At 37.8% G+C, this 23,258-nt stretch overlaps 1 protein-coding gene across 9 annotated transcripts in view; it reads left to right on the top strand.

Moving 5' to 3' along the window:
- The window catches only part of LOC109373985 (dystrophin-like), a 606,466-nt gene that overhangs the window by 538,342 nt on the left and 44,866 nt on the right, over positions 1-23,258 (top strand). For 4 of the 9 annotated variants that reach the window (XM_019628247.1, XM_019628249.1, XM_019628252.1 and 1 more), the window contains 5 exons: positions 1,350-1,486; positions 2,181-2,219; positions 6,536-6,601; positions 7,759-7,824; positions 10,597-10,755. In XM_019628247.1, coding sequence (XP_019483792.1) covers positions 1,350-1,486; positions 2,181-2,219; positions 6,536-6,601; positions 7,759-7,824; positions 10,597-10,755 — 467 coding nt within the window. The remainder of the gene's footprint in view (positions 1-1,349; positions 1,487-2,180; positions 2,220-6,535; positions 6,602-7,758; positions 7,825-10,596; positions 10,756-23,258) is intronic. The other 5 variants (XM_019628248.1, XM_019628253.1, XM_019628255.1 and 2 more) reach the window with 2 other exon arrangements.

Below are 23,258 nucleotides of genomic sequence, written 5' to 3'. Positions count from 1 at the left end.
AAGAAGGTTGGGACAGGATTGCAGATAATGCATAATGCTGTGATATCTGGGTTCCCCACATGTTCCCCGGCTAAAGTGGCTCCAAATTGTAAGCATCGGGACTTAACCTTATCCCTCGTGCCTAGGGCAATGCCTGGTACACACGGACCATTGTAGGCACTCAACAGATATTTTTGGATGAATACATAGGTTTTTCTTCCATTTGCATTGGTTGTAGGGAAGACATTTTCACATTTCTTTTGCACATCCCTAGCAGTTGTATGCAGAGGTTTTCTTGCCATGGTGCATGTTGGCTATGGGAGTATAATGTGTGTTCCCCCAAATTTATAATCCACCCCTTTCGATCTCTTGCTCATCTTTTTATCTGTTTTATAGACTAACACTTAGCAACCAAATGCTAGGCGTTTACCTTTGTAAACTACTCTGTGTGAAATAGGTATTATGTTTTACCCCCTTTTTACAGATGAGGACTCTGGTCCTGAGGTTAAATAATGTGCCCGAGGTTGTAGAATTAAGAGGCGGAGCCTTCTTCTAAGATGTTTTGGGAAAATGTTCAGTGGCTAACAGAACTTGAAATTCAGTGGTGAGATGGAAAGGGTATATAGATAGACCTGGTGGTCAGACACACCTGGGTATAAATCTCATGTCCCTGAAACACTCGCTGCTTGCTTACAAAGAACGGTCTGTCAACCAGCAGCACTGGCGTTACCTGGGAGCCTATTAGAAGGTCAGAACCTCAGGCCCCTCCCACTCCCTGACTTTTCTAAATCAAAACCTGTGTGTTAGCAAGATCTGCAGGTGGTTCCCAATACACATCGAAGTTTGAGAAGCTCTGCTTTAGTGCACTTCTCTCTTCCGTCTTCAGAGTGGTCCTCCCACATTTTTCATTGTCTTCCTTGCTTTGATTCCTTTTGCAAAGGTGTTTGATGATGTAGAATGAACCGTGCTGTGAATAGGTTATTTAGTAGGTGAAACATGGTACCTGCATGGACAAAATAGTTCTTAAAATACCCTAAAGTATGGCAACAGAGTAAACGTGAACTTTTCGACTTTAAGACTTCCATAAACTACCATTTACTGGGTAGCCCAGTAGTTGAGATACGTCATGTATTCATTGTAACCACTTCTTGAGGTATGATTGCCCCCATTTCACAGCTGGTCTGAGCCTCGGATATGCACAGAACTCACTCACCCAAGTTAACCCCACTAGTAAATGCCAGGCCTGGTTTCCAAACCCTTTGCTGTCTCCCAAATCACAAAACAAGTGCCCTGAGGCACAGCACTGGAGTAGTCCTTTGTCTTGAGGTCCTACTCTCCCAAGTCTGATCTCCGCATGATTTCCCTTTCAGACTACATCAGGAGAAGATGTTCGCGACTTTGCCAAGGTACTAAAAAACAAATTTCGAACCAAAAGGTATTTTGCGAAGCATCCCCGAATGGGCTACTTGCCAGTGCAGACTGTCTTAGAGGGGGACAACATGGAAACGTGAGTAGTGGCAAAAGCACAACAGACTCTCGTTTGATGTAGATTTGAGCTCCTTTTAGCTGAATACCCGCCTTCACTCCCAAATGCAAACAGTCTCTCCTATTTCTTTCTCTAGATATACTGTAGTTGAAAAGAGCAAAACAAGCTGACATTCAGTTGCCATTTTCCCATGTCAATTGTCCCAGGACAATTACCTTTTCCAAAAGTCAAACTTGATCTCACAGGGAACACCCCAGCGTTACAACTGCTAATTGTCTTACGAGGCTTTTAAGAAATATGGGACTGTTTACAAATGAGTGATTTCAATATTTCCTTTTTATTTTCCTCCCTCGCAAATCAGTAGATGTGTGTCTTTTTTTGGATCTGATTGTGTGGTCATATCTAGTCACTTTGTTTTCCTAATTGAGAGAAACTATTGTCACAGGAAATGACTTCACAGTAAGTAGTAATGATTCTCATGATCAAACGGATGATGTCTTCACCTCTTTGAAACCTTCTCCTTTTTTTCCCATCACTCCAGTGGCAATCGCACCACTGTTTGTTTTTCTTTGAATTCACTTTCCACTTTTGTTTGGCTGTTGCTTTCCATGATTCATACTTAATTGGTTGGATTTTATTTATTTGGACCTTTCAGTAATTTTTTGGCAGCCATGTTTGCCTGTGTCTCTTCACCACCTCATTTTTTGTTTTGCAGTCCTGTTACTCTGATCAACTTCTGGCCGGTAGATTCTGCGTGAGTACTTCTGCTAAAGGGTGCTGCTGCCACCAACACATTCGCTTGCTGATTTTTCAGATTTTCATTTGGTTTATTCCGTTTTGAAGACATATTATTTTTCCTTTTTTCATTTCAATTTTTTTCTTCCCTTGATAAGATTTGGAGAGTGCCATCTACTACAGATCAGGAGAATCAGAGAGGTTTTCAGGTTCCCATCTGGTCAAATTTGAAGCAGCAGAAATCCTGGCTTTGAGTTTAAATGAACATCAAAGAAATTATTGAGTTGTTAGTTTAGTCCTGGGAGATGTATTTATATATTCTTCAATTGTAAGCAGGGAAGACCTTTCTGATTACATAACATTCTTTAGCCCCAGGTCTTAAGAGTCAATGCTTTAGGGCCTTTGAAAGGATGATGATTTATTCTTTAGAGCCTGCTGTAAGTGAGTGGACCATTAAGTATCAGCAGAATTTGTTTTATAGTAGTATGATGTTGAGTGTGGATGAATAATTTCAATGAGTTATGTGGACTTTTTATCAGGTAACCCCATGCTATTTGACTAATCTTTATATACATGAGCTCGCTTTTGAACTAAACTCACTTTACTCTTCTCTCCAAACTAAATATTTAGCTCATAAGCAGTTATACGTTTACACTGGGAGGAAAGTGTATTGAGGTCTTTGTTGTTACTATTGCTGTGTATTAATAATACTAATATTAAATACACTAATTATTTATCTCAGTTTAAAATGTTAGAAAACTCATTTTGATGGTCTGTGATTTATATATTAGCAAACAAAGTGTGCATCTGTAAAAGTCATTGTGTGGGGTTTTTATAACAAATTTTTGGTATTTCAAAGTATGCTTTATTAAGTGTATTTAAAGTCAGCTCTATTATATATAAGGGGTAAATGACCAATTTGGAAAAGAGGCTTATGTAAGAATTCAGTTTATTCTTATGGGTCTTTTTTATTGTTCTACCATGTAATTTAATTTAAAGTAGATCTCCCTTTTTAAAAAATCCTGTAGTGATGAATGCAAATGCTGAATGCAGGTTTATTTTTAAGTTTTCATTGGCCTAAAGGAAGTATACAGCATCTTTTTTTTAAAGCTTCAATATTGTGCCCTTTGATTTTGAGATACGGGAGCTATAAGTAGTGAACTACCTGATTTCTTTAATCATCATGCTTAAACAACATGGGGAGTTATTTAGATTCACTGATATTCCTTGTTATTTTAGGGGTAACTGTTTCCCCTAACCCGGGTAGTCTATTTGTTTATAGAAGCTAGACCCTTTCGTGAATAAGAAGCTTTGAAAAAATTGATACACTGAAGTTCTCAGCTTGATTGGATCCTGGTAAAAAAATGAATTTACTTTGGGTTGGAATACGTTTTACCCAATTAAAAAATCCAAATCACAGATATGCTAAAGAATAATTTTGAAAAATGCCTGCTAGAGATAGCACAAAATAATAAGCACAGAATAACTAACAGTTCCTTTAAAGGAAAGAAGGCAAGATTATTATTTTATATATATGCTCGTGAGAAAAAACCATGACTATCAGTTTAATGTAACTGATGTTAAGTGGAGAATGTTTGTCTTAAACGTTGGAGAACTTTAAAATGAATAGCATCCTTTATTAAAATATCTTCTCTAACAACTGGAACATAACCCCCATTTTGTTTTCTTCTAAAAAGTTTTCTGGATTATTCAGAAATAGTGGAAGCTTCTAATTTTAAGAGAAGAAAACAAACCCAGCAGACTAAAGTCCCTGTTTTCCTTAATACCAGTAATTTTATTAGTCTTTACTCATAGGATTATATGATTTATAAAATACATTGTAAAGCTGTCCTATACAGGCAGAAGAGCCAGATCCTAAGGTGTTTTATTTTGCAAGAAGTCTATCTGATGTTAAGAAATGCTATGATGATAGCAGCATTTAATCCATTTAGTATGAATCACAACATTTGGAAGTTCACTGAGATACAGATATTTTCTTTTTCCTTAGACAAAGCCTGTATTATCCATCTTTCTCATACTACTTGAAACTAAATCTAGCGTAAACCTTTTATATTGTTTGTCCACAAATGAGACAGTCAAACAATATTCTTTGAGCTCTTCTTGCTTTGAACCTAAATGGATGAAAACTTAGTGGAGTTTTCACAAAAGAGAAGATGGTGGTGGGTGGAATGGAATTGGCTATTAACGGTGATAGAAATAATCCTTCTGGGTATATTGTTTTGTATTTAGGAAGTGGGAAGGGAGAAGAGTATTCTTACCTTCCCTTCAAAAAGTGTTTTTGAAAGCCTGGCATTTAGTTTTGTTTCTGGACTAAGTGGTTTTGTACTGTTACTAGTTCTTGGTCTCTAAATGATTCTTCTCTGACCAGTGCTCCCTTTTGGCTCATTTTCTGGTTTAACAAGTACCTCCCTTAGTGTATATGTTTTTTCAGTTTTCTTGTTATTATGAGTTTTTGTGCTTATGCATGCTGTGCTAGGTGCTATGTGCATTAATAAGAAAAATAACATGGAATTACCCTCAAGGCTAAGAATTAAAGCTCTGCATAAGATTTTCTGTATGAGATTTTATTAAAGTGCTTTGGATTTACATGCCTAGTTTTCTTGGTATAGTTATGCTCCAAGGTCTCAGCTTTTTTCTGTCTTCTGTACCACTACCAGGGTAGCAACTGTTATAAGGGAAAAAACATTCATATATTTTTCTTGATGGTGAGCTTTCAGTTTATAAGAAGAATATAATGGAAAGACTGATGTGTTCCAGAAGATAGGGCTTATAAGCCAAGTAATCCAAGTACTAAATTATCTTTACTTGCAGTGACTGTCTCAAAACAAACCTTAGCATTTTTCTAATAGTGGGCTGCTCCAGGGTTCTAATTGGCTCTCCAAAACTATAGTGAAGACTCACATGGAAATCTTTGGATCTGCCTGGTAAATTGGGTAGTCATCCTTTTATTTCCACGTGATAGTTTAAACGTCTTTAGAATTCATTCCAAATTTGACTATGGTGATGACTCTTTACCAAGACAACATTGATTTCATAAATAACACATTTCTCTCCCAGGGAAGATTTCAGTCCCCTAGTTATTTGCGGTAGTATGTTGTAATCATCTTATGACTGTGTGTCTTCTTTAAGAAATATGAATTTCTAGCACCTTTCCTATGTAAGCCTAGGCAACTACATGTTTTTCCTTTTTTTTTTTTAAATGTAAGAAAAAACAAACATCTTAATGTTCCTATCAAGTCTTTGAATGCCGCTTGGAGATTGGACTAAACCAGTCCTCACTGAGTAGATTACTGTTGACTTTGGATTTATGCCTTTATCTAAGGGCTTTCTGTGTCAGGACAGAAATGGAAGCGACCTTTTGTCCTAGTCCAGTTAAAAAAAAAAAAAAAACACAAGCCCAAAATGGTTTTCAAAACAGATGGATTTTTTTCCCTAAGGGTAATCCAAAGCTACTATAACAACTTCAAGGATAATTAATAGGTTAGGTGTAAAGGGTGGAAAAAAAACGTTACCCCTCCCAAAATTCTAGTCTGTGGAGCTAAGAAAAACCACAGCAACACAGGTTTTTATACCCAAAAAGTATAGAGACTATTTATGCTAATTAATTCCCTCTCTTGTTTTCCCCTGTGTATATTAGCATATAGCATATAGTATCCCTAATAAGAAATAAATTCTATTGAATTGAGCCATTCTTTTAAAAAACATTACAATATAATTTGGGGTCATTCAGTTTTATTCTATGACATAGTCCTGCTGCCAAATTGGTAGATATATTCCTTCTTTACAAAATTCCACAGACCAAGACATCTTGATACGCGGAATCTTAAGTCATGAACTGGAGGGGCCTCTTTGGAACTAAAATTGTTGACTGTGAATGTACTAGGCAAACGTACAGTTTCCATTAAATAAGAAGGGACCTAATAAATGGCACAGGTGTAAACTGTTAAATTCTAAGCCACATAGTGCTAAAACAATTTCAGAACTATAGGATATGAGCAATTACAAGGTAAGAGGACAAACTGTCACGTAGAGATGGCCTCCCTCAACCTTTTCTGTAACTGAAACTTTCCACAGACATTTTTGATCTCTCTTTATGGCCTTTTGGTAAAAGCAGAAGTATGAGAAATCACCTCTCAAACTTGGATTTAAAATACTGGATGATCTCTAAGCTGGAGGAACAACTAAATGTGTACATTATCCATAGAATTAGACTAAAAGCATTCTAGGCCATGTATATAGCATAACTGTGTGGTGGGGTTTTTTTTCTCCATTAATGGATGGTATCTGTAACTAATCACATTTTCTGCCTTATAGGCCTGCCTCGTCCCCTCAGCTTTCACACGATGATACTCATTCACGCATTGAGCATTATGCTAGCAGGTATGAGACTAGTTGAATGCCAGGCAAATATTGATTAAAGTAACTAACCAAGGAAAGCTAACCTATAATCATTTTAAACAAATCTTTTTTTTTTCCCCAATCTTGTCTGATTTCTACTAATTAACTTGCCCTCTAACGTGCATGCCATTCCACTGCATGTTGATTTTGGACACCAATAAGAGCATTAGTCCAGAGTAATCTCCCCTAACCCTGGCCTTTAAACATTTCTGATAGCTTTGTTATGTTTTGTATACTGAGCACGTTTGATCAATCGGCTTAGAAATCGTATAACCTTAGAAAACTGCTAGACCAAACATGATATGTGAAGAAATGATACTGTGTTATGTGGACAATATGAAAGCATTGGCTTGCCATTTGTGTGTTGATTTTACATAATATGCCTTAAAGAAGAGAATAATTGATTTTCCTAATCCTTGGACCTTTCTGTCTCACCTTCTTTGTGTTTGAGATAATTTTGATACCTAAAAACTGAACTGCTAATTGTGAGATATCTTATGCTTGTTAAATAAATCCGTAAGAGTTTGATTAACTTTTTTATTTTTAGTTGTAAAAAGACTATTATTGTCTGAGGTGAAGGAGGTTTTCAGAGGCAAAAATTGGTAGCAGAATGTTTAGAAACACTTACTATGAATTCATCCTTTATCAATATTCTCACTGCTGAACATGTTTATCACCTGTAGAAAGCATTAACTAGCTATATATATATATATATATATATATATATATATATATATATATATATATATATGTTTGTCGTCGATGGAAAGCTGTAATAGTCTTAAGAAATAAGGGGTAGCGTAAGGTACAAACAATAATTGTTATGAGGGAAGCTTTTCTTTTGAAGACAAAGGCCTGGTCTCAAAGAAAGGAAGATCGATCTGTGAAGAAAAAAAAGGAAAACAACAAAATACAACTTCCCTTATAATTTATAGCATAAATGTAAAGCTACTAACTAGCTGTGGTCTTACCAGTCACTGCCTCAAATGGTTAGGCCAACACACATATCTTTTAATTTGAAGGATTTCTTTCTCCTCTTGACATGATTTATCCTTTAGCTTTCAGGAATGTTCGATTAGGTCTTGAATAGATTCTAAGAAGTCACATAAGTTTTAATGAGCTTTTACGTTTTTTATCAGGCTAGCAGAAATGGAAAACAGCAATGGATCTTATCTAAATGATAGCATCTCTCCTAATGAGAGCATGTAAGTATTCTGTCTCTTTTTACAAAATGTTCCTGAAGATGAAATTGCTTTGAGGGATTTAGAGGTAGGGTAGCACAGAAAATAGGAATTAGCATTATGTGCATTTGATCTTCTCAAGGAGCCATTCATTTACTTTTTTGTCCTCTTAACTCTTAACCTGACACGGAATGAGCTCATCCAAGTTGTGGCATTTATTGGTATTCCAGAGTAGCAAACAGTTTGTCTTATTCTTATTTAATACCATATTATCACAAATTGCAGAGTCCCAAATACTTAAATTATATTAAATGCTTAATTTTTTACCAGACCTGCCAGATATTTAAAGGGACTGGATATTAATTTTTCAAGTAATGACTAAGTAGTGTTTTCTCCACTCGTGGGGAGCAGAGATAATGATCTCGGTATAGTTGCATTGGTATTCCCATATGGTAGGTTAGTTGGGCATTTTCCTTCAAAGATCCGAGGTAATAGATTTTTTTGCTTCAGCATCTTCATGAGCTAAATAAAGTGAGGCAATCTTGTCAACGTTTCAAGAAGAGGGGATAGAAATTCAGGTCATAGGTTTTTAGTGGGATGATAAGCCAGGCCTGTCAAACTTAAGGATGGAGAGAGAGTGATGTTCAGATTGGCAGAGAACACAGCGCTGGCAGGGAAACCAGCTTTCTTTTATTTTATTTTCTCTCTTTTTTTTAAACCAGCCTTTCTATAGAGTAGGGGAAGTAGCACGATAAGGAAACAGAGAAATATCGCCCTGAACCAAGGGCCTGAGGTGAAGGGAGCAGATGAAAATGTTAATAAGAAGGGAAAAAATAAGGCTCTGTTAACTGAATAGACAATTTAGAAGAAATCTAGTCAAAGTACAATACTGTTTTTAATTTGACAACTTACGGATGTCTCACCACTTTGTCCTGGAAAATCTAGGCAAAGGCAAGAGTGGTAAATCTATTGTATGTCGTTGAGATGGCAACCCAAAGTTACACTCATGAGAAAACTACCTTTAGAAGGAAGGGTTAGGCTGAGGGAAATAGTATCAAAGTGACATTTATACATAACTGGTTATTAAAGAGCTGGGAATAAATCGTCTCATTTGATACAATAAGGCAATTAAGGTAATAATAAAGAAATCAAAATCAGGTCAACACCCAGCCATTCACCTATGACTTAGTTACTTAAGACAAAACAACCTTTTCCCCAAACGTCACTGTGGCGCATGCTTTTTCTTAGCCATGGGGAAAAGTATTAATAGTATTAACATATCAAATCTTTGACAGGAAAATCGGTGACCAAAGAAATCAACCAAATGTAAACAACCGGAATGATTTGCTTCTTTGGGTCACTGATTTTAATATTAGTAGCTGTAGCACATTCAAATTAATTGAAGTTGTATCTGTATATAATGGCTGCCATTCGTTGACTGCCTAAGAGAACAGTAAGAGAAGTTTAATTACGGCTGTCTGTTGTAATGAAACATGGGAAGTTATAGCAATAAAATTTCAGAATTTGGGAAGAGAGCTAATAAATTAGATAGGTGGTAAAACTGCTTTTGTTTTATTTTTAGATGAAATTTAGCTTTAGCTTATTCTGAGGACATAAAATCCATTAGGTTCAATGTTGAATGGTAAAATCATGATATTTTAGGGGCAGGTCTGGGGAAGTGGTTCGGAGGATTGGTCAACTTCAACTTTAAACGTTTATTTTTAACACCCAGTTACTTTTAGTCAACTTTTAACTGCTCAACCAATTACCTGGCTTGATGGGCCAGAATCATTTAAATCAGGAGGACTTATTCTTAAATATCTGATTTTTTTTTCAACTCAGAAGGCATGGAGATGAGAAAAGGAAATAAAGTGAGTGTAGAGAGGGGAATATTAACCTATCATCTTAACGGTATTTAGCCAAACAGAACTTTAGCCCCTCATTAAGAACAAAGTGAATTTTTTTTTCTTTCTTTTTTTTCCTCCAGAGTGAAGTTCTTACAACTTGGAGGTATATAATATACGGCTTTTCAGGAGCTAGGAGCAATGCATTTAGAAAATAATTTCTCCTGTGTAGCAGAGAGTTCCTAGTTTCAAGGAAAGATTGCAGCTGCCTCCCAAAATCTGAGCCTTTTGCCTCTTTGTTCCCCAAGATTAGTCCTTAGAAGATGTTCTAAAGAATGAGTTGTTCAGTTTTCTTTTGGTCACCTTAATGGCTTTTTTCTTCCAATTTTTGTTTTTCTATCTAAATAATAATTGAACGAAACAATCGTTTATCTAGTTTCATTATCGTTACCATCCTGCCTCTGTGGCTTTTGTAAGTTCAAACTGCCTTTACCATAGCAACACTTTGGTTCCATTGCCTTCCACTTAACAAAACATTGACTCTACTATTTTAAGGTTTTTCCTGGTCGGTATCAACCATAGTGTGGGGGTAGTGAATAGGTTATCTTGGCAGGCTTGGCAGCAAAAGCATTATACAGCCATTATTATGTCTTTTAATATTTATTAACTATTGGTTAAACTGTTGATAGAGTCCCAGTATTTCTGTAATTCTGCTATTCGTTTACCCATGAAAATAGGCCAGTCAAATACCATGGAAAATCAGAGCAAAAAACACCAATAGGCTGGTAGACCACAACCTCAACAGTATCAAAGTGTCTTTAGAAACAGGAAAAGGGGTCGAATTAATTGTGAAGAGCAAATAAATGTTTCTATATTTAAATACACACCCGAGTCCCTGACCCCCAAAGCAAATAAGGGGGAAAAAACCAAAACCTTTGATTTTATTTTCCAGAGATGATGAACATTTGTTAATCCAGCATTACTGCCAAAGTTTGAACCAGGACTCCCCCTTGAGCCAGCCTCGTAGTCCTGCCCAGATCTTGATTTCCTTAGAGAGTGAGGAAAGAGGGGAGCTAGAGAGAATCCTAGCAGATCTTGAGGAAGAAAACAGGTGAGTTTTCTTTCTAGCTTTGTCATTGGTATGCAGAGCGCATACACCTGCACACAGAGAAAAGGGCCAGGAGCCTTCACTTAGAGTCGTTCTATGTCTAATTGTTTTCTCCAATAATCTGTTTAGCTCCATGTATAGCTTCTCTTTTTTTTTTGTCGTTATCTGCAAGAAGAAAATGAATGCAATAGTATAATTAAGAACTCGTATTGTAGGTGGGAAAAGAATTAACGCTGGTGGTGGTATGTGATTTGTTGCATGTCTTTCAGAGGCATTGATTTTCTATTTGAGAGGAGAATTGAAGAACAAAGTAGGTCATTTAATTTTATGATTATACGATTTGTACACATGTTTGGCCACATTATCTCTCTCAGAGCGTTTCAGAAAGTAGGTTCATTGACTTGGTCATACATGGGAACGGATCAGTTCATCTTATTTCTCATCATCAAATATAGACATCATTTGTGCTCACCATCATAGCAGATGAGTGAGATGAGTTCAGCTGTCAATCATCACCTGAAAAAGATGTTCACGTAAAAAATAGGAGAAATGGTAGAAGTAAAAGTCGAAAGAAAATTCACAATGACTAACGAGAGGGCAAAGATATAAAAATCAGGCTTATTATGTTGTGTCAGGATAATGCAAATCACTGGACTTGTACTTTTGTACTACATTTATTATATCATAGGTCCCTCGGTTAAGAAAAGCTGTTGCACGTGACCACTCCTAATTCAGTATGCCTTCTTTAGACAGATGCCACCAGGCAAGTCTTTAAAGGAGCAATTGCTCAAATCTGGGGGACTCCAGTACTTTCATCTCTTTGTTTAGCCCAAGGCACCAAGACTTCTTCATCTAGGCAACACAGTATATCTGAGAACCAGTGCCCTCGGGGAGTATGTCATCTCAAGATGAAAAAGCAAACTGCCATTCGTCCCATGCTTTCTGCTGCCACTTCCCTCTTTCTAGCTCTCAATACCCCTGACCTGTGGCCAGAGCTCCTTTTCTGGTCGGATTCCCTGTAGTTTCTTTGCCACTCCTCCAATCAATCCTCCGTACTGACTAGTTGTACATCTTTCCAGAACCAAGACCCATCATGGCATTCTTCCATCCCTGGATTTCTGCAGCTAGAAAAAAAAAAATCCAGCTTCTCAGCTGAGCATTTAAAACCTTCCACATTTTTCTCTTGACCTGCTTTTACAACTTCATCTTCTTTTGTCCGTGTCTTCTGGCCACGCTCTTGTAGCTACTGTTTCTGAATGCGTCCTGCTCTCATCCACTTTCTGGGTCAAGTTCAAGCTTACTTCTCAGCTCAGCTGCTAAGCACCCATCCCTTTACTGCCATATCTGTCTGACAAAGGAGTCCTACTCATCGTCCATGACCTTGCTCAAAATAATTTTCCTCACAGAGCCCTGTTAGATCCTGAATTTGGAAGTAATCTGTCTTTTGTCTATATTTTCAGAATAGTTTGGCCCTTTCTCATAGAACGAATTCCCTGACGGTTTGCCTTTTTATCAGTTTTTCCCAGTGCCTCCCTCTAACATGATGGTGAATGCCTTTGGGGCAAGGACTGTGTCTTTATCCTCTTAGTGTCCCCTAGAGTACTTAGCACAGCGTGACTATTTAGTGGGTACTCAGGAAATGTTTGCTTAAAAACTTAAGAATACAGCAAGGATGTCACACAAGTACCATCCAGGAGGTAATACTAAACATTTTGTTGGTTTTAATGGTAACATTATTTTTGGCCTTATTTGTAAGACTGGTTGGCAATGAAGACCGTGGTAGAGAAAACATTTCCCTCTACTTGATTGAGGATCATCACTGGTATCCATGTATGTGAAATCTTTCATTATTTTAAGGGTCAAATTCAAATAGGGAGAGAAAGTTGGGATTGGCATTCTACACAGAATTTGATGTTACCCAGGAGTAGTATTTTTGTAGTATATGACTGTTGCCATTGTGTAATAATCTTTGTATCTCATTGGTCAGGAGCTCTGTCTTGTTTGCTATTGGTGCACTTTCCTTCCATACTGTGAAAACCAAGCCAAAGAGTGTTGGCAAAGAGTACTCATAACTATCATTTACATAATTTAATCATTTTCAGAGGACTTTAATGTAATTTTGGGTCATTTAATCTTCCTAAGAGCTCTGTAAAGAAGGTGGACAGGAACATGGAGTTTCACAGAGGTTCAAATGGCATGCCCCAGATTTCACAATCAGCCAGTGGGAGAACCCAGTTTAAATCCAGATCTTCTCATTCAAAATAACCAGCTCCGCCTTGCACCAGAGAATAAAAAAGAGTCACTCTGTGTAAATATCATTTACATAGAATTGTGGCATATTCCCCGAAATGTACCTTAATTTTAGGGACTATTTTTAAGGACTGCACACGATTCAACCAGTTCATCTACTTTTGGTTATAGTGATAACCACTTTACCCTAAAAGAGATCTAAAATCATTCCCCAAGAATGGGATGGCTTCCTTGCTGAAAAAAAGAAAAATAAAAGGACACCAAGGTCGCTTAGAGCTCCAAAATGAAGAAGCTGGTGTTGACGCAAGTCTTTCTGTAAATTATCTTGACCTTCAAGTAAAGGTCAGGGTGAACGTCTTTCTTCCTCCACTGTGGCACATTTTCACTTCCTACCAAATCCTAAGGAGATGTCTCTGTGGAGCTCCCCTTCTGAAAATAGCCTGTCTCGTTTCCTTTGCTCTGTCCTCTCCTGTTGCACTTCTGTCCAAATGATTTCAGAGCCATAGCTTAGCCTTTGTGATCTTTGAATTCAATGTGATTTAAGGAGCCTTTAATTCACCTTGTCCTGTCCTTCCTCTGAGAGAGCCCAGGAGGTCGTTAGATGCCCTCTCTCAGTGCCTGCCAAGTTGGCTGTATTTCCCAAGTCAATCAGCTACGTAATCAGATAAATACAAGCATACGTTTAGAGAAAATGGGAAAGGATATTTAAAATTGAGATTGTCCCATGGCCTTTGGACATGTGCTTGCTATAGCTATATGTATTTTGAGTTCCTTTATTCTGTAGCTGTGACATCTCCAAATGTCATAGGAAACAGGCTTGGAGACCCCCATTCTAAACGAGGTTATTGAATTCTGTTAATCTCATTCATGAGACCTCCCCTCAATCCCCTTGGAAAACAGAGAATGGCTAATTTAGAAGTGTCTCAGGGGTGTCTTATCTCTGTCTTTAGAATTTCATTTCTCCCGGTTGTCACACATATCATTCAGTAAATATTTGTGGAATAAATTAATGAATACATGAATTGAAATGAAGCTGAATTTATTTTAATCGTAGCACTCATGCATGTACTTTTGACTAAAATTCTTTTTGAAACCTAATTGCATAGAGAAAAGCCTTTCAAAAGCTTTTCTTCTCCTTGCTTTGCAAAATACTTCCTTTTTTCAAACTTGCTTGATTAGTGCCAAGCATTTCGTTGTCATAAATTTAGAGTGTTAAAAATTTATTTTCCAAACTTCAGGCCTCGTATGTCTCCCCCACGGGCATTCTCTGAACCTTGGTTTATGCTGCAAAGATAAGGCAAAAGCTCTAAGCAAAGCTAAATCTGACTCTGAATTTTCTCAGTAGTGTTTGTCATAAATTTGGGGAACTCTTGCCATATACGGTCTTTAATGTTTCGTGTCTGCGTAATGTCTCTCCCTCATACCACAGATAATTCAGATTCACCTTTATTTGGTCAAGACCATTTGGATGTTGAAAATTTACTCCATTATGTGTCCCTTACATTGCAGACTCAAAGTTTGCTTTCTCCAGCGTACATTAAAGCCTGCTATCTCCCGACTTAAATCTGCAGTGTCAGATTCCAGTGTATTTTTCACTTCCTTGTCTAAATGAACCACCACTGGCTCTGAAATTCTAGGTATGACCGTGGCAGTGAAATAGTAGCTTTGATGAGGACAAAATCGAATGGTCATTCCGCTGCCTGCATAGATTACTCCATAGTAAATAACTAACCTGATTCATGGTGAAGTCTAAAGTTAAAGTTATTAGTAGATGTTATATGTCAAGAGGATACTCTGGATTCTTAGTTCCTACTCAGTACCTTTCATATGTCTTTTTGTTGGGCGACCAGATGTTATACAGCCTAAATTTGCATTTTCTCTTGTTCCTTTCATTCCTCCAATGATTATGCAAGATTATTAATGTTACAGTCAAAGAAATTTTAGATTGGTTATTAAACTTGAATTAAACTAGCTGGAAATCATGATCCTGTTGCTTTACTTTGTTGAGGTTTTTTTTTACACTTTATTTTATTTTGACAGTCCATGTTCTTTTACATTAATTTCAGGTGTACAGCACATAATTAGACATTTATATAATTTAAGAAGTGATCCCCCTGACTAGTCTAGTACCCACCTGGCACTCTACATAGGTATCACAATACTGTTGCTTTATTTTGTAAATGCCATGATAACTTTGGGCCCGGGCTAGTAGTTTTCAATTTTCACAGACTCAGGATGTCTTTATTCCATGTCCTTTGTGTGAGTCTCCAATGATGGTGAGAAGATAGCCAAGAGGGAAGCTGAAAAGCATCAGGAATGGGCCTTCCAAATGGAGGAGCATAAGCAGAGGTGTCAGGGTGAAGCACAGCAGAGAATGTCTGGGAAACTGCAAACAGTTGTGCTACTAACAAAGCAAGAAATGGGAGGAAATGAGGATGGATAGGTGGGCGAGGCCAGGTGAGGGCACAGTGCCATGCTGAGTTGATGCCCCTTCACCTAGTCCAAGGGAGCCTCTCAGGGTGTAAGCTTGGAGAGATGCTGTTAGATTTGACGCTCACATACATCACTCAGGCAGCTGTGTGGAGGACAACTTTGAAAAGAACAATACTGACAGAAGGAAATCAAAATGGGAGGTAGCATGGAAACCCAAGAAAGAGATGATTAGGTCCTAAAGGAAGGTAATAGAAATGGGAAAGGCAGGCTGGATTTAAAAGAGATTTCATGGGAGGAGGCAGAGCTGTTTGAGTTGGTGGTTTGGTGGGTCTGGGGAGGGAAGGAATGAGTCCCATTTCTGGTCAGTGCGTGCAAGATGATGGTTGTTTGCAGCTGGGGCTGACAGTTCAGTAGGAGTAGCAGCCAAGTCCCTTCTTTATTTATAGTCTATATTAATATAAATTTACAGTACTTCCAGTGTTTATAGAGGTCCTTCAAGAGTCGAGTGGCTGGAAGATGGTGAATGGAGTATGGGAGGTTGAGTTTGAGATCTTAGTGACATGTTCACGTGTAAATGTCTGACAGTGAAAAATGGAACTTTGAAGCTTGCAGGGCAGGCATGGGCCAGAGATATTAGTTCTATGAGTCACTAACTCACAAGTGGTAGTTGAAACTGTGAGAGTGGATTTATCTACCCAGGGATTGTGTGGCAGAAGGAGAACACTGGGCTTGGCAGAACTCTGGAAAATGTGAACACTAAAATGTTTATTTGCTTACTTTTATTTTTTAATAGGTAATAACAAACTTTGAAGGGTTCAAAAAAGCATGTAGAGACAAGTGAGTCTTTCTTCAACCCTGTCCCCTAGCTGTAGTCATCCCGGCTCTGGAGCCTAGCACATTTATTCGTTTGTTGTGTACCCTTTCAAAGATATTCGTCCACATATGCAAATATTTGCACATATATTTGTGATCTTGGGATTACTCCGCACAATGGCATGTAGTGTTCACTCTGGTCTTCTCTTTTTACTTAAAGATCTCTAATTATTTTTCTTATGCCTAGAGGAAGAGACCAGAATAGGGCAAGAGAGCTTGAGAATGATAGCCTTTTCCGGAGAAGGCGGGAGGGATAAGGGTTACCGGCACAAGGGCACAGGAGGTGGTATGGCCATGAATGGGAGAAGGGCCACCCCGGAAGACAATGTGACAGATGAGGGATTTAGGGTAAGGAATGGGGGTGGGGAAGACAATGGGATGAATGTTAAATGTCCAGTAGATGGCATTGGTAATTAGTAGAGACTGATTCCCATAGCTGGTCTATACACTGTTTTTGAAGTTGGACTCAGGGAAAAGAGTGGTATTCGAGAAATATACTGAAACTAGGCCTTTATGACACCTGACAACATAAGCCCCCCAAACAAAGGGCTGAAGAGTATTTTTAGAAAGGGAGCTCGGTTCCCACGTAAATCAGCCAGCCAAGGTCTTTTATGGCAAGAGAAGCGACCATGAAGACTAGCTGCAGGGCATACCCATGGCATCTAATAAGCTGTGCAAGGGTCAGCCGCCTCCGATCCACTCAGGCAGGGAGGGATAGGCCCATGGGGTCAGGTCACCATGATTCAGAGGCTCAGTGTCTAACCAGCCCACTAACTCAATTTCCCTCACTTTATCCAGAGTTCATTGAAGCCTGAGGGGACCAATTCATGCAATCCAATTCATGGAAGTACAGAGATAACCCAGAATGACAATTTTATTTCTCCCTTTATCCTAATTCTCTTTGTTTTAAATTGTCTTGTTATGTTAAATCTGTTTGTGTTGCCTTAAACCTTTCTTGTGGAACAGCATGGGATTTAAGTATAAATACTAAATCTATTAAAATGGGGAATATATGTTTTTCAGAGACTGGAGTTGTTGTTCCATTCTAGGGCCCTATGTCTTAGAATCAGATATCTTGGGAATCAGAATAAAAATCAAATTGTTGTCCAGTGAGCGCAGAATCTTGGCATAGGAAGTTGGATAGCCATGAGGGCTGTTTCATACTACCCAAAAGTGGAAGTACCCCGCTGGCGATAAAAAATATTCATGACTTACAGGTACAGCTGCCGTCTCCCTGGAACAGGCTGGATAAAAGCTGTAGTTGTTACAGCCCAATTTCCCTTTTTAGATCCTCCATGAAGACCCCCATCCTTCTTTTTTGGCTTTCATTACCGGACCATCCTGCTAGAGAATTGATTGTAGTCATAACTTTCTTTAGTTACTCCGCAGGCCTAAGGATATAAGTCCATTCAATTCAGCAGATAGTCAGTGAATGCATAATGTGTTTTCAAACCGCCAGGGCTACAGAAATGAATAAGCCTTGGTTCTCAGTCTCTTGGAGCTCAAAATTTAATAAAAGGCATTAAAATATAAACAAGTAATTATAACCCAGTGCTACAAGTGCTCTGGGGCCACGGATGTGAATGATTAATTCTGTTGGAGAGATTGGAGAGCCCTTCACACAGGGAATTGATGATGAAAACTGAATAGGAGTTTTCCAGGCTGAGAGAGGGGCAAAGAATGAGCTTTCCAGACCAGTGGGACAGTGAGTAATGTGTGGCCAGAGCGCAGAATGAGAATAAGAGAGTAGTGAATTGTAGATGGAGACCGCTGTTTAAAAGACTTTACATGTTAAAGTAAGGAATTTGGATGTTATCTTATAAGCAGTTGAACAGTGAAGATTTTTAAAATTTTTCTTGTTACTAGTTTCAGGTGTACAAGACAACATAGTGACAGTGAAGGGTTTTTGAGAAGGGGAAGATTGAGAAAAATAATTGCAGGGAGCTGAAGCCATGGAGATTGGTAGAAAGACAGTGGAAGTTTGTTGACAGATGGCCAGGTTCTGAACTAAGGATGTCTTAGGCAAGTAAACAAGGGGTGGAGAAATGGGAAGCTCACACTGCATGAATGAGGCCAGGCGAGAAGGGAGGAGGAGGAACTGGGGAACTGGGAAAGGAACAGTAAAAAACAAGCAAAGCACAACATAGTGCACACAGTAGAAGCTACTGATTTGCAAAGGCCAATGAATAGAGAAAAAGAACTACATATGGGGCATACTGAGTTCTCCTTGCCCAAGGACATTCAAATGGAAATTTCCTATATTGATGGTATGCATTCACTTTCCAAAAAGGATTTGAGGAGGGAAAAAAAAAGCCATAGCAATAAGATGCCCACAGTATAAACAGTAAATCAGTGAACATAGTAGGGATTAGCATAGTTGATATAATTGAACTTCCAATTTGGTTTGATTGGCTCTGCAGCCTGGAGGATAAGAGGACGCAATGATTTGCCTGTCTCTTAATGTTGCATGAAAGAAGCATGCAACTTCCTGAGAAAACACCATTGTTTTCATGGCTCTAATTAATAGCAACAACAATAAACAAATAGTTGTCATCCGAGTGCTTGCTATAGACAGGAACAGTTGTGAGTAAATGTAAGATCTTATGTAATCCTTGTAACAGCCCTAGAAGAACAGGCTGTTTCCAGAATAAAGAATCCACAGCACACAAGTGTGAGGGACACACCATGCAGCTAGCAAGGAATGGGTTCTGGATTCAAACGCGGGCAATCCCGGACCCTTAAACAGTGTTACCGTTGATGTGGTTCTTGGCTAGTGTCCTCATCAATATTTTTATAGCAAAGAACAAAGGAAATTTTATGTGGCTGCCTTTAGTGGCCTTTGATAATTGTGGAAAGCTTACCATTAAAGACCAAAGAAATAATGACAGTTCGCTAAGGATAAAAGTCACTGTTGCCCAAAATGTGATCTGCAGAATACTTCTAAGATATGCTTAAGAAAAATGATTCCAAGGACAGATAAGCTTTGGAAACACTTGCATTGGAAAGTTATGGGTAAATTAGCATTTGCATTGAGTCTAGAAGTAAAGAAACATGGTTAGCTTTGTTGAACCCAATGTTGCTTACACATAATTGACCTGCAACCCAATTGTAATGTTCTGCCTTCTTTTTCTTTTTCTTTTCTTTTTTTCTTTTTTTTTTTAAGCTGAGCCATTCTGCCACCTGTTGGCAGCTCAACAGAGCTCACACTCTTGAGCGAGCTCTTAACCAACTGAGCCACTCGGCCAGCCCCCCATTTGTAATGTTCTATAGAACACATTGTGGTAAAAATGTCAGGTCTGTACTGAACTCTGAAAAACAGGCAAGGAGATAGCACAGTTGGCGCTCTTTGGGGGTGTTGAGAAGCCTAGCTATCACCTTTCTGGGGACTTCAGAGGAAGAAGTTATAACAGGAGTCTCTGCAGATGAAGCCTGGATTTTCCTCATAAAAGTAACTTTTTATTTGCTTTAGCGGTAAAGCCCTATAAACCTAAAGACCGGAAAGTTAGGCTTTAAATCATCTTCCATGACCATAGAAAATTCTTTCTACTCTTTTTATGGAATATCTCACGGAATATCCAGGCTTCCCAATCAAACTACCAACAAAAAACTCCATCAATAACTTGACAAAATTAACTTGCTTATGGAGTTCTTAATTGTTGTTAACTGGTCGAATTTTGAAGGATTTCTACCAAAAGACCAACTTTTTTTTTAATTAAAATTTATTGGGGTGACAATGGATAGTAAAACTACATAGGTTTCAGGTGTACAATTCTATAATACATCATCTGTATATCACATTGTGTGTTCACCACCCAGAGTCAGTTCTCCTTCCATCACCATATATTTGATCCCTTTTACCCTCATTTATTAGCCCCCTCCCTGCTTACCCTCTGGCAACCACTGAACTGTTTGTTGTCTATGTCTATGAGTTTTTGTTTCTTCATTTGTTTGTCTTGTTTCTGTTGCTTTCAGTTTCATATCCCACATATCAGTGAAGTCATATGGTTCTTGACTTTTTCTGTCTGACTTATTTCGCTTAGCATAATAATTTCAAGATCCATGTTGTCGTGGCAAATGGCACTATTTCATCTTATGGCAGAATTGTATTCCATTGTGTATATATACCACACCTTCTTTATCCAATCATCTATTGAAAGACACTTTGGTTGTTTCCATGTCTTGGCCACGGTAAATAAAGCTGCAGTGAATATTAGAACACATATATCTTTACAGGTAAACATTTTCAGATTTTGGGGGGTATATACCCAGGAGAGGGATTGCTGGGTCATATGGTAATTCTATTCTTAATTTTTTGAGGAATCTCCACACTGCCTTCCATAGTGGCTGCACCAATCTGCATTCCCACCAGCAGTATATGACAGTTCCTTTTTCTCCACAGCCTCTCCAACACTTATTTGTCTTGTTGATGATAGCCATTCTAACCGGTGTGAGGTGATATCTCATTGTGGCTTTTATTTGCATTTCTCTGATGACTAGTGATGTTGAGCATTTTTCATATGTCTATTGGCCGTCTGTATGTCCTCTTTGGAGAAATGTCTTCTGTTCAGGTCCTCTGCCCATTTTCTAATTGGATTGTTTGTTTGTTTTTGTTGTTGAATTGTATGAGTTCCTTATATATTTTGGATATTAGCCCCTTATTAGAGGCATTGTTTGCAAAAGTCTTCTCCCATTCAGTTGGTTGCCTCTTTATTTTGTCGATGGTTTCTTTGGCTGTGCAAAAGCTTTTTAGTTTGATACAGTCCCATTCATTTATTTTAGCTTTTATTTCCCTTGCCTTTGATATCAAATTCATAAAATCCTCCTTGAACCCAAGGTCCATAAGTTTAGTGCTTATTTTTCTTCTATACAGTTTATTGTTTCAGGTCTTATGTTTAGGTCTTTGATCCATTTTGAGTTACTTTTGGTACATGGTGACAGATAGCAGTCTAGTTTCATTCTTTTGCATGTGGCTTTCCAATTTTCCCAGCACCATTTATTGAAGAGGCTTTCTTTTCTCCATTGTATGTTTTTGGCTCCTTTGTTAAAAATAATCTGTCCATATGTATATGGGTTTATTTCTGGGTTTTCAATTCTATTCCATTCGTCCGTGTGTCAGTTTTTCTGCCAGTACCATGCTGTTTTGATTATTGTTGCTCTGTAGTACAAGCTGAAGTCAGGGAGTGTGATACCTCCTCCAGCCTTGTCCTTTTTTCTTAGGATTGCTTTGGCTATTCGTGGTCGTTTGTGGTTGCATACAAATCTGATGATTTTTTTGTTCTATTTCTTTAAAAGATGCCATTGGGATTTTGATGGGGATTGCATTAAATCTGTATATTGCTTTGGGTAATATGGCCATTTTTAACTATGTTGATTCTTTTCATCTATGAACACAGAATGTCTTTCCATTTCTTTGTGTCTTCTTCAATTTCTTTTAAAAATGTGTCATAGTTTTCAGTGTATATATAGTTCCTTCAAATCCTTGGTTAAGTTTATTCCTAGGTATTTTATTCTTTTTGTTGTAATTGCAAAAGGAATTGTTGGGGGTTTTTAAAATTTCTTTTTCTGAGGTTTCATTGTTAGTATATAGGAATGCAATGGATTTTTGTACGTTAATTTTGTAGCCGGCAACTTGACTGTATTCGTTTATTGTTTATAATAGCTTTGTGGTGAAGTCTTTAGGGTTTTCTATATATAGCATCATGTCATCTGCAAAAAGTGACAATTTAACTTCTTCATTCCCTATTTGGATGCCTTTTATTCCTTTCTCTTGCCTGATTGCTCTGGCCAGGACTTCCAATACTATGTTGAAAAGCAGTGGTGATAGGGCACAGCCCTATAGTGTTCTTGAACGTAGAGCAAAGGGCTTCAGTTTTTCACCGTTAATATATTAGCTAAGGCTTTATCATATATGACCTTTATTACGTTAAGGTATTTTCCTTCTATACCCATTTTATTAAGTGTTTTAATTATAAACGGATGTTGTATCTTGTCAGATGCTTTTTCTGCCTTTATTGATATAATCATGTGATTTTTGTCTTTTATTTTGTTTATGTGGTGTATCACATTGATCGATGTGCATATGTTGAACCATCCTTGTGCCCCTGGGATGAACCTCACTTGGTTGTGATATATAATTTTTTTAATGAATTGATGCATGCGATTTGCTAGAATTTTGTTTAGGATTTTTGCATCTGTATTCATTAGAGATATTGGTCTGTAATTTTCTTGTTTTGTGTTATTCTTACCAGGTTTTGGTATCAGAGTACTGTTGGCCTCATAAAATGAGTTAGGGAGTATTGTCTCTTCTTCAATTTTTTAGAAGAGTTTGAGTAGGACAGGTATTAGATCCCCTTTGAATGTTTGGTAGAACTCACTCGTGTAGCCGTCACCCCAGCTTTCTTAACATATCTGTTTGCATGAAATACCTTCTTCTATCTTTTCACTTTCAGTTTGTGTGTGTCATTCAGTCTGAAGAGTGTCTTGTATGCAGTATATGTACGGATTTTGTTTGTTTATTCATTCAACCACCCTCTGTCTTTTGATTGGAGCATTTAGTCCATTTACATTTAAAGTAATTATTGATAGGAATGTAGTTATTGTGCTATTTTATTAATTGTTTTCCAGTTGTTTTTGTAGTTCTTCCCTGTTCCTTCCTTTTTTCCCCTCTCACTCTTCTCTTGTACATTGATGACTCTCTTTAGTGATTTCTTTTTCTTTATTTTTTGTGTATCTATTATAGGTTTTCAGTTTGTGGTTACCATGAGATTGTTATAACAATCTATGCTTATAGAGGTCTGTTTTAAGTTGAGGTTCACTTAAGTTCAAACACATTCTAAAAGCACTACATTTTTTACCCTGTACCCCCCCATACACGTTTATGTTAATGACATATTTTATATCTTTTTCTGTGTGTGAATATCCCTTAACTATTTTTGTAGTTACACATGGTC

The sequence above is a fragment of the Hipposideros armiger genome, unplaced genomic scaffold (genome assembly GCF_001890085.2).
Source record: "Hipposideros armiger isolate ML-2016 unplaced genomic scaffold, ASM189008v1 scaffold_768, whole genome shotgun sequence".
Taxonomy (NCBI): Eukaryota; Metazoa; Chordata; class Mammalia; order Chiroptera; family Hipposideridae; genus Hipposideros; species Hipposideros armiger.
The sequence above is the reverse complement of the archived record's forward strand: the minus strand, read 5'-3'. Positions and strand labels throughout refer to the sequence as shown.